This window comes from Hermetia illucens, chromosome 3 (genome assembly GCF_905115235.1).
Source record: "Hermetia illucens chromosome 3, iHerIll2.2.curated.20191125, whole genome shotgun sequence".
NCBI lineage: Eukaryota > Metazoa > Arthropoda > Insecta > Diptera > Stratiomyidae > Hermetia > Hermetia illucens.
In genome coordinates this window covers 68,406,394-68,418,400 of record NC_051851.1, presented here as the reverse complement: position 1 = coordinate 68,418,400, position 12,007 = coordinate 68,406,394, and the positions used below count along the sequence as shown (strand labels likewise).

The following is a 12,007-nucleotide window of genomic DNA, read 5'->3' as shown; positions in this document are numbered from 1 at the left end:
AAATTGTAAGTCTCTTGACCATACGAATTATCGGGATTCTATTATATACGCAATACTCATTTTTTAGTTTAAAATCGTCTATGTAAACTGAATACAGTAGAGTCCTAATAATTCGTATCGTCAAGGGACTGACGATTTGATAGGAAATATCAGGATTACCAATTATCGAGAGTGCAAAATAAAGAAAATTAACTCTGGGGAGCCGGAAATACGAACTATCAATGTACTAATTGCCGGGATTCCACTGTAAAAGTTCTATGCTGTACATTTTATTCATTTGTTTGTAACAAGGATATTTTAGAAAAACAAATTATTTCCGTATTTTACAATTTAAATATGTTACACTATAAAATAAGAAAAGATAAAGCAAACTGTAATCGTTGTCTACTTCTTCTTCGTCTTTCTCTATAATTGGTCCATAATTTAGATCTGTCCTCTTAACAAGTCAATCCTTCGGCAATCACAAATTAAACCTAATCCTTTTTTACAATTACAAAAGATCATTTGAAGCAGACAATTTATTCATTTTGGAAGGCTTCCGTCATTTTGTTCTGCCAAATCAAATGCAGCCGTGATCGTTGATTCGGCCGGCCTTTTGGTCGTTTACCATCGAATTCTATGTTCAGACCAATCTAGGCAAGTGACCATACCAACGAAAATTTTCTCTCACAATTTTATCACAATTGGTGAAACTCCATATCGATCGCGAATCTTCTCATTTCACAAATAAACTTAGGCTTCAAAAGAAGACACTTTGTTTCATTGAACCTAGGCGTAGAGCAGAGGCACAGCTTTTGACCTCTTCTGCGTATACGATGACGGCTTTACAGTTTTTTACCAGGGCAGAGTCAAATCCTCAGACGCTGCCTCACCTCTGCCCTGGGAGCAGCGTGACCGAAGGGGCTCGCAGATGTTGAGTGCTCCTTCATATAATTCGCAGAACACAACATCGCTACGAATTATCATATATTGATCCGTCCGATCCGACTTCAAGTGGATGCTAACTTAGGATCCCGCAATTCTTTAAAAAAAACAAGGCTTACGAGTTATCCGTTTTTACGATTCTGCGCAGGTCAGAAGTGCAGCTCTAGAGCTCCTCTGGGAAAGCGGACGACATCTTCCGAGCTATCCGCCCCTATAAAGACGGCGATGCTTCATATGATGTTTTTTCATGTGTAACCGCGGAGCGTTTATAGCGTGAGTTCTGCAGTTCTTGACAAACCCCGCTTGATTCACAATTATTTCAAGGATTTTGCGAATATAAGAATGCGTTCAACGGGATTGGACCATAATTTAAACATTCTGCTAGCCTACCTTTCTTTTTCCATATTGGAACTGTGGTAATTTCTTGCCAATCAGATGGTGTTCTACTTTCCTCAATAACCTGATTGAAGAATTCACTGAGTCACAGTGTTGGGTCCCAGCTCATTGATCTCCAGAGCTCAGATACGACGTCGTTAGGTCCTATTGCTTTCCCCAATTTCATTCGTTTTATTGCTTCTTCGACTTCAGTCGTGCTAACGTGTAGAATTGCTTCACATGACGGCAATGCTTGTGGAAGTGGAGGATAAATAAATTTTTCGGTTAAAATCTGCCCGTCGCGGCTCGTCGGTCGGTTAACAACAGAAGTGTTGGATATCCTGTGTGCGTTGGTGTCGGCTTTGGACAAGTCAATACAGATCTCTCTAGCCATTTCGAGTGTCCAGTTTATCGTTAAAGTCTCGCGTAACAGTGATCGCTTTTTTTGCCTCTTTCTGCTGAGGTTCTAACTGGAGTTCTCCACCTGCGGGACGTGTATCGTCTCCAAAAACTTTTAAAACTTTAAATCACTAGCTTATTTTCTAAGAATATGAACTTCAATGCAGCTGAAAATAATCAAAATCAAATATTTTGCGGGTGTTCAAAAAGCATTTTTTTAGCTAATTACACGAAAAAGGCACCCTTAAAAATAAGATTTCATCCCAAATTTTGGTTCATATTCTTGGTAATGTGAATAACATCGTTTTGAGAAAAGCGCCTCTGAAAAAAGATTATTTGAAAAATCCTCTTTCGGAGAGTCGACTTGGCGATGATGTTGTGCCACCACGTCAACCTCGCCCTTACCTCCAATGTCACGAGGCAAGTGTATCCGCTCCACGGCAAAGTTTGGATGATGCATTCGGAATATGGATATAGCTGTCCGTATCCGCTGCTGGACGTTTTCCAAACCGGTTTTCGTCCACGGCAATATTCCGAATGTATGAGCCAGTGAAGGAATAACGAATACATTCAACGCGCTTCTTCCCCGAGAGATGCGATTTCAGCAGTAGCTTCACACGTCGCAGGAATTCAGACAGCAAAGCATCCTTCAGATCATCAACTCGAGCATGGATTCCTTGCAGATTTCCTAGGTACTTGTAGAAGTATATCTCGGTTATAGCTTCGATATGGAGGTCACCAATGCTATGTCCGGCATGCGTCTCGTGATGACTCAATTCAAATACCACGGCTGAACAGGTCCTCTATTCGCAATAGACTTCTAAGATGGTCGTCAGTGCCAGCATACAGCTTAATCATACTTTATTGCAAAACCATGCCCTCTAGCATCATTCAGTAGCCATGAAAAGAGTTTCAGTGCCATACAAAACCCAAGGGGACTCAACGAATCCCCCCAGAAGATGCCCCTCCGTTTACGGATGGGCTCTGAAGTATTAGCACCCTCAGATGCACGCACTGATAAGGTGGAATACCACCCTTCCATGAGTGTCGCCAAAAACTGGCGGGTATGTGGGACGCTATCGAAGGCTTGGCATAATCGATATAACAACTAAAAAGGTTTCTTTGGCCTCTAGTTGCTTGTTCTGCAACTACCGAGTCGATAATGAGTTCCTTTTTACAACCCCTTGACCCCTTCTGCTCCTCGGACAGAATGTTGTCGGTCTCGAGGTGCGCATTGACCCTTCCACTAATAATGGACGTGATGAATTTGTAGAGGGTTGATAAGCAAGTAATCGGTCTTGTGTCTACGGGGTTCTGCACCGTGTCCTTCTTAGGGATAAGGTAGGTAATCCCGCAGTGAGGAAGGGTGGAAACTCCTCCGGTCAACTCATGACCTCATTTATATTGTGTGCCAATCGACTGTGTAAGCTGGTGAATTTCTTATACCAGAAATTCTGCACCCGATCCAGACCTGGGCCCCTCCAGTTCTTCAAACTATTTATTTCTCACTCGTCTGTTGGCATTGCCAGGGCTGATTTGTATCAGTCTAGCAATGACTTGCCTTAGTGAGTCCCGCCGACGTTCCAGACGAATTTTCCATGGTAGATCTCTCTCCTTCTCGATCACCAGTCCCCGCGATGACCTCAAGTCGAACACTGCCGCCGGTTATCCGTACCGGACCTTAAATTTCTCCTTCTTCTGATTTTTCGGTTTACATTTTATACCTAACTGCCAGGTGTGGTGATGGTTTCCTCAATGAGTAATCTGCAAGACTGCAAGGTTCCTGCACTTTTCTCACCTACCCCCTCTGAAGCTATCACAACTGGGCTTGGGATCGGCTTCGGCCGAATTAATATTATTATGATACCGTGAAGTTTGATCAAAGTCATACCATTATTACTAAAATTACAGTAGCTCAAAGTTGTCTCTTCCGTGTAGCGTTTAGCTTCCGGTATCCCGAATTGTTCATTTTTTATCTGAAAAATTTGGAGAATAACTTTGTTTTGGTAATGAATCCGGTATTTTTTATTCCAGCGACTTCGTACCTCATTTTAAAGGTGCTTCCAAGCACTGTAAAGAAAGTTCGGCATGATTTTCACAAAGAAGTTAGAATAACTCGGTCCCTATTTCCTTTACTGAATAAACTTTTTTTCTGCATATTACAATTTTTACCTAAAACTCACGATTTGTTTAGTTATTGGCGAAAAACCGTTTAAAAACAATCATATTTTAGAATGAAATGTTGGTGTTTAATCACGAATAACTCAAAAAGTGCTGCTTGTGCCTTTAAACAACATTTTTCGCTTAGAATTGGCCATTTAATTGATTTCCATAATCGCTTTGAATATTAAATTTTCCACCCTCATGAAGAGGTGGTATTCATGCACAGGGAGGAAGCACACAGCGGGGCTACATCATTTTATGCTATTCTCTACTTTCACTCAAAATTGCATGTCAATCGATCTTGACCAAAGGAATTTACAGGTAGAAACGGTCATCGACTAAACTGTAATGTCCTCTGCTTTCTGTCCTCCGTCCTTTGTTCTTCGCCCTCTACCCTAGATCGCTGTCCTCTGTCTTCTGTCTGACCGCCGCACTCTGTCCTACGCCCTCTGCTCTCTGACCACTGTCCTCTGTTCTCCGTCCTTTGACCTCTGTCCTCTGTCCTCTGCCCTCTGTTTACTGTCCTCTATCCTCTATCCTCTTTTTTCTTTTTCTTTTTTTTTGTATGGATGGAGGTGGAAATCTTAGAAAGACGCTGCTGCGCCAGGTTACAGCAGTGTGTGGGATTCACACCCACTAAAACCACCCCCACTCTTCCGCCGCTCCTCGCGGGACCACCGTGAAGTATTACTTCGCGGGGGAGGCTCTGGTTCGCTATACCAGCTCGTCCATGTCACGTCTCCGTCGCGCCGCCTTCCGAGCTCGATCCAACTCCAGGAGTTTTGTCCGCACCACGGCTACTGCCTCATTTACCGCCATCCAGTTTTCCTCCGACTTCAACATCTCTTCCACCAGGTTGGAGGGCTCGATGTCCGCCCCTAGGATGCTGTTCAACCTCCTTTTCTGCTGCAGAAATCTGGGACAATGGAACATAACGTGCTCCGAGTCCTCGGGTGTAGCACCGCATTCAGGGCAGTTGGGAGACTCGTCCAACTCGAAGCGATGCAAGTACTTCCTATAGCCACCGTGTCCCGTAAGGAACTGTGTCAGGTGGTAATTCAATTCTCCGTGCTTTCGGTTGACCCGTTTCTCGATACACGGGATCAATGTATGGATCCACCTGCCCTTGTCGGAGTTATCCCACCGTTGTTGCCACTTGCCACACAACTCTCTCCTGATGGCTTTTCGGAAATCCGCATTCACCTCGGCTGGATTTGCCTTCCATTTTTCGTAGAGCCAGTGTGCCTCGCTCGCTAGAAGATCTATAGGGATTACTCCTGCGATAATACACACTGCCTCCGTCGACGCCGTCCTAAATGCGCTGCACACCCTTAGCGCAATTGGCCGGTATGCCGAACATATCTTCCTCCGGTTGACAGCGTGGTTCAAGGCTCCCGCCCAGACAGGGGCCGCGTATAGCAGGATCGACCTCACCACTCCCGCGATGAGTAGCCTGCGACTATACTTCGGCCCTCCCACATCAGGCATCATCCTTGCAAGGGATGAGCTGGCATTTGCTGCCTTCTCTCGCGTATAATCCAAGTGTCCCTTGAAACTCAGCTTGGCATCGATCATCACCCCCAGGTATTTGACAACCGATTTTGAGACGACCTCACGATTACCAACCCGGATGGTAACCGTGTTGTTCTTCCTACGGTTGGTAATGAGGACCGCCTCCGTCTTTTCGTCCGCCAGGTCCAGCTTGGCCATTCGTAACCATGACTTGATGGTATGAATGGCTTCATTTGCATAAAGCTCCACGTCCTCGGAATGCTTTGCAATTGCAACTACCGCCAAGTCGTCCGCAAAACCAATCAGCGTTGTCTCCTCCGGCACGCGAAGGCCAAGCACTCCGTCGTACATTATGTTCCACAGCAGCGGTCCCAATACAGAACCTTGAGGCACACCTGCTGTCACAATGTACTCCTTCGGCCCGTCGTCCGTCTCGTACCAGAGAAGTCTGTCCGAAAGGTAACTCTCGATGAGCCGAGCCAAGTAGCTAGGAACACCCAGTTTGGCCAAAGCGCCCTTAATCCAGCCCCAGTTGGCTGAGTTAAAAGCATTTTTGACGTCCAGCGTCACCAGAGCACAGCATTTGCCCATGGCCATTGCATTTCGAGCCAATTCCACGACCTTTGCTACTGCATCGATCGTAGAACGGGCTCGCCGAAACCCATATTGCCGCTCTGAAAGACCACCCGCAAGCTCGATGAACGGGAGCAGCCTGTTGTATATCACCCTCTCCAACATCTTCCCCATGGTGTCTAAGAGACAAATAGGGCGATATGAAGAGGGCACGCCGGGTGGTTTTCGAGGCTTCGGTAGCAAGACCAGCTTCTGCCTCTTCCACTGGGCGGGAAACACTCCTTCCGCCATGCACGATTCGAATGTGCTTGCGAACCACCTTGGTCTGGCCTTGACCGCCACCTTCAGAGCCCTGTTCGAAATTCCGTCCAATCCCGGAGCCTTGCTGTCCCCAATACGCCTGCAGATTTCCCAAAGTTCCTCTTCGGTAACATCAGGGATCGAGAAGACGTCCTGCTGAGCTGCCAGTTTGGGTTCTCTTTCGTCCCGCTCCTGCTGCGGGAAAAGAGTTGCAATTATTTGCAACAAGAGCCGTGGGCATGTCACCTGAGGTGATTTTCGCCCGCGGATCTTCTTCATTACAACTTGGTAGGCTGTACCCCACGGTTTCGTATTAGCCTCCAAGCAGAGCTTCTGGTAGCATTCCCGTTTGCTTCTCCGAATGGCCTTCTTAAGGTTGCTTCGCAGATCCCTGTATTCCTCCTCACGCTCCTGGTGCTCCGGCCTTCCCCTTGCCCTGTGGGAAAGTCTCCTCGCTCGGAGACAAGAGGATCTCAAGGCAGCGATCCCCGTGTTCCACCAGCAGTTTGGCCTCTTGCCGTGGTGCAAACGTCGTCGTGGCATCGTAGCGTCGCAAGCTTCGGTTACACGCTGAGACAAGCCAACCGCCTTAGCCTTTCCACCTCCAGAGCGTCGTCGACTGCTTCCCCGGTTCCCAATGCGGAGGAAGATGGCCTGGTGGTCACTGTGGGTGTAGTGCTCACTCACTTGCCAAGCCATCTCCCTCACCAGTGAAGTGCTAACAAATGTCAGGTCAACAATCGAGCCCGACCCTCTTCCTCGAAAGGTGGGCACGCATCCAACGTTGGCCAGCACGATGTCCAGCTCCGCAAATGACTCCAACAGAATTTGACCTCTGGTGTTCGTTGATCGGCTTCCCCACTCCAGGGCCCACGCGTTGAAATCGCCCGCAATGATTTTAGGGCTGCGGTCTCTAGCGTCCAACACCAGACTGTCTAACATCTCCTCATATTGTGCTAAGGTTGCACTAGGAGGAGCGTAGCAGCTGTAAATATGGACACCGTTGACCTTCGTCCTTATAAAACCGGCTGCCGGGGGGGCCATGACTTCCTGAATGGCCTGCCTTCCGCACGCCCAGATTGCGGCGTTGCCAGACGCATCCACCGCCCAAGTCGCACCGCCGTAGTTTCTATACGGCTCGCAAATAACCGCGACATCCACATTCGACTCTCGAATGGTTTACGAGAGCAGGTCCTGAGCTGCCTAACAGTGATTGAGATTGATTTGTATCAATCTCATTTGCCTGTGCGGTTCAGGTCCCTCCTATATACCGGATATCTGCTGCTTCCCGCAATATGCCGGCCGTCCACGCCCTCTTTCCTACTACATAACATACACCGTGGATCTCCGGTGCAATCTTTGATGAGGTAGCCCTCTTCCCCACACTTCCTGCAACTCCTCGACCTATCATGCTGGCTAGTGCATGCCGCCGCAAAATGGCCGAAATCGAGGCATCTGAAGCATCTCTTTAGAGATATTTGCTCCCTGAGCCTGCACACGACCCAACCTACTCTTACCTTGCCCGCGGTAATTAACTTAATAGCTGATTTCGCCGCAAACTAATAATAGCGGTCTGTGTGCCACCATATGCCTTCTTCATCCTTTTTATGGCACTCTGGTCTATATCGCCAAGGTTGAACTGCTGCTTTAGCGCAAGCACAGATGTCCTCCCGTGAGGTGACTTCATCTAGGTCCTTGCATTCAACCACTATCTCCTGTTTCCGAGCTCTTACCTCAGCTTCCTCTCCAAGTACACTTTCCACCTTCCCGCGGAAGTTATCGGCCGACTTGTCGGCGGATTTACTTAACTCCAGCATCAGATCCCCTCTCTGTGTTCGCCTGATACGGCTCACACTATCCCCCAAATCCTTCAACTCCGGGTCTGACTTCACCTTTCGGAGGATGTCGGCATAGGACATATTTCCCCTTCTTGGAAATAATTATTATTTCCGGGCGGAGCTTCTTTTTGTCCTTTTTCCTTTTGTTGCTCACCTTAGTCCATTGTTCGGGCCTCCGGGCGTTGGTTTTTTTCACTTTTGTAGGTGTTGTGGCTGCAATCGTGAGATTACCGACTTTCGCGGGTACTCTCGCCGGCTCCGCCTTCTTTGGTGAAGAGGCTTTTTTCTTCTTCGGGACTTGCTGTGGTCCAAGAGGCTCACTGGTACCGTCTCTAGCCCGTTTTCCTGTCTTCCCGCCTGCTTTATCATGGGGAGGCGTCACCTGCGTTTCCCTTGTGACCTTGCCAACTGACGCTTGGGAATTCTTTTCTTCGAGTGCCTTGATATAAGACAATTTAATGCCTCTTATCAAGGCTCGAATATTTTGGTGGATATTCCGCCTCTCCTTGATGAACTGGCACAGTTCATTTATTCGTTCCCCGAGTGTAACGAACGCCATTCCTGTATGTTCCCGTTTGCTTTCGCGCCTTGCGCCACAAGGAATGATCTCGATTAAGGGACTATTCATATTTCTTTCAGAGTCCCGCGACGAATCTTGACTACCAAAAAGAACCATTGTTCTCGGTGGTGATCTCCCAAGCTTCGAACTCCTCCTAAAAGGATTCGGTGTGGACCTAATTTCCACTCCACCATTATCTCTTGTAGCATCAGATGCCACAGTAGCCAAGTTTTCCACTACTGAGGCACTGCGGTCATTGGATATCGACGGCCGGGAGCCCGCTTGCTCACTCCCAAAAACCGCCGGCACTGGGTTTCCGAAGCCCTACACCGTAAAAAAACTACTTTTCTCCTCTTCCATATTTGGTTTAATTTCTGGGTGTCCTTCCCATAGCCAATTTTTATCCACGGGTGGGCGTTTACTTCCCACCTACCCGGCCTGCGCATAAGCATGCCCATACACGCACACCTCCGGATGCGGGCATGTGCATGCCCATGACACATTCGCTGAGCATTCCCTTATCCGCACGAAGGGACGCGCCTGATGGGAGATTTGGCAACTCCACACAGGATCCTCTATCCTCTATCCTCTATCCTCTATCCTCTATCCTCTATCCTCTATCCTCTATCCTCTATCCTCTATCCTCTATCCTCTATCCTCTATCCTCTATCCTCTATCCTCTATCCTCTATCCTCTATCCTCTATCCTCTATCCTCTATCCTCTATCCTCTATCCTCTATCCTCTATCCTCTATCCTCTATCCTCTATCCTCTATCCTCTATCCTCTATCCTCTATCCTCTATCCTCTATCCTCTATCCTCTATCCTCTATCCTCTATCCTCTATCCTCTATCCTCTATCCTCTATCCTCTATCCTCTATCCTCTATCCTCTATCCTCTATCCTCTATCCTCTATCCTCTATCCTCTATCCTCTGTCCTCTGTCCTCTGCCCTCTGTCCTCTGTCCTCTGTCCTCTGTCCTCTGTCCTCTCTCCTCTGTTCTCTGGCATTCCGTCCTCTGTCACCTGTCCCCCATCCCCTGTCTTTTAGTCGCTAGTATCCACTTAATTGCTTAAATGTTCGTAAATCATATGCTCAGTTTATATAAAATCTTTACCACCTCTTGTTCATATGTTATTTTTCAAAGCATTTAGTTTAGTTGTAATAAATAGTGTTCATTCACTCTTATATTGACTTTGATAAATATTTATAATAAAATATTACCCAAACACTAACTTTTCTACAATACAAACTTATTGTTGTGTATTATACAGGGGAAAATTTTCAGAAATAAACTTCATATAAAGCACATTCAAAACTGCAGCTCCATCAGTAATCATCAATCTACGAATTGAATGAAATAATTAACCTTTGCTCAATTGAAACGTCCGACCTCCCTCGAATAATCGGGAGCATAGAAGAACTATTGGAAGCTACACGACTTTGAAGAATATCGATCATTCTAGTATCTAATATCACATGTACTCAGTAGATGATATACTCGTATGTGCATGCACTACGGTACTTGTAATCAGTTCAGAATATCACCCAAATTAATCATTTCAACCTGATTAGACACAAATCTTAATGGTTTCATATATTCGATCATAGTCAGTAGGTAAATACACGTTCATATGTATGTATATATATTGGATCAAGGGATGTATGGAAGTAGCTTCAACGATTTTTTATGAACCTTCAAATAATTAGAGGAGGCAAACACAGGAATTGTTTTACGCGTGTTAACATCTCCCGATACAGGCTGTTTTCTCAGCTGATAGATCTGCTGACAAGAAGATTGTATCAGTTGGAATATACTTCTTGAGCATTAACCCAAGTCTCCCGAATTTCTATGCAGTTAATAGATATAGCACTATTTTTTCCTGATAGGTTAACGCACTAGGTTGACATAATCTAATAGTCAAGTGGAAGTCAGTGCATACAACACCACCTTACAAACTATTTTGAGAGTACCCTGATAAGAGTCTGCAAGCATCGTGTGAGGGAGCTTGGTTCTGCTCGTTTGATTGTTTGGACGAACGTTCCCCAAAAAATCGATCTTATTCATGAATGCAGAATGTAAAGTTCTTAGGTTTGAGTGGTGACGACGTGATAAAATTGTTGTACGCACTAAACGTACTTATGCCCATTGAGAACAGAGCCCATGTCAATTCCAAGAAACACTCAGCCCCAACGAGGGGACGTGTGGAGCGGTGGAACTACGAAAGAGAGCGCGCATAGTCGTCGCCGGCCGGCTTGAAGCCCCCTTGCTTCGGGTTCTGAGCTTGCCACTTTGCACACATCACCCAAGTTGGAGCCTAGGTAGTAGGCAACCCCAATACCCCCTGAAGTGCTGAGTGCTACGACGAGAGTATAAAATGGTCAGTGCGCTAGTCTAGCCTCGTCAGAAGTTCGTGTGCATCTCGGTTGAGTGAAGTGTCGGTACTTTCTTATCTACTGTTTTTCTAAATCCATCTTTTCAAGATGCCCTGCGGAGGTTGTGGAAACGGTAAGAAAACTTAAAAGGAGTCATTTAAGGATCGGTTTTCCCATCGGAAATTGAAGCATACGCGGTATCAATCTTATCGTGCAGTGACTATTGCATAATGTATCTATTGTGCCCAAAAACATTCTACTGCGACTCTGAATATCTTGGCACATTCTTGCTGTTTTTCAGTGCAATCGATTTTTCATAAAATCTTAAAGTGTTTCTCATCCACTTTTTTCATCCTTCCATAGATTGCAAATGCACATCCGAAAAGTGCGGAGATAACTGCAAGTGCGACAAAAGCTGCAATTGCACTTGCAAGTCAGGAACCAAGGAACAATGCTGCAAAGGGAAGTGAGTTGTCTGCGAGGTTGTTGCTCAGTTTGCCGGCAATTATGGACCCTCTGAACAAAAACTAGTAGCTTGCCGGGAACGAGTTTTCGCCCACTAGGCGTCCATCGAATTTCATCACATAGACAACAAGCGTATTTTTTGTCCACTTCTACTCCAGTAAATTATTCTAGTGTTCAGCACTCTCATGATAAAACAATTTTCTCATGCATTTAAATGTCTGTTAGTATTATGATTGTATGTACACTTTAATTTTTAATTTTTCTACTCTCCACGAATAAATTATTCTATCAAAATCAATCTCTGTTGTTGTGATTTGCTTATTGCGTTTTGTGGAATTGTTTTTCTCTGCTGTTGTTGCTCTAGAACGATGTCGGATTGGCGAGTGTTCCGAGCAAAAACATTGGGATAAAATCATATTGTTGTGAAGATATCTTCAGTGGATTCTGAATAACGATGGTAATTACACAATTATCAAAGTTAATAAACTCGGGTCGGACAAACATAAGTCATATCAATTATTAGT

General features: G+C 45.8%; 1 protein-coding gene across 1 annotated transcript; it reads left to right on the top strand.

Moving 5' to 3' along the window:
* The first annotated feature begins 10,990 nt into the window (after positions 1-10,990).
* LOC119652921 (metallothionein-2-like) lies at positions 10,991-11,781 on the top strand. Its single transcript, XM_038057310.1, has 2 exons — positions 10,991-11,151; positions 11,382-11,781. Exons 1-2 carry the CDS (start codon positions 11,127-11,129, stop codon positions 11,486-11,488), a joined length of 132 nt encoding a protein of 43 aa, XP_037913238.1. The 5' UTR covers positions 10,991-11,126; the 3' UTR covers positions 11,489-11,781.
* The last annotated feature ends 226 nt before the right edge of the window (positions 11,782-12,007 follow it).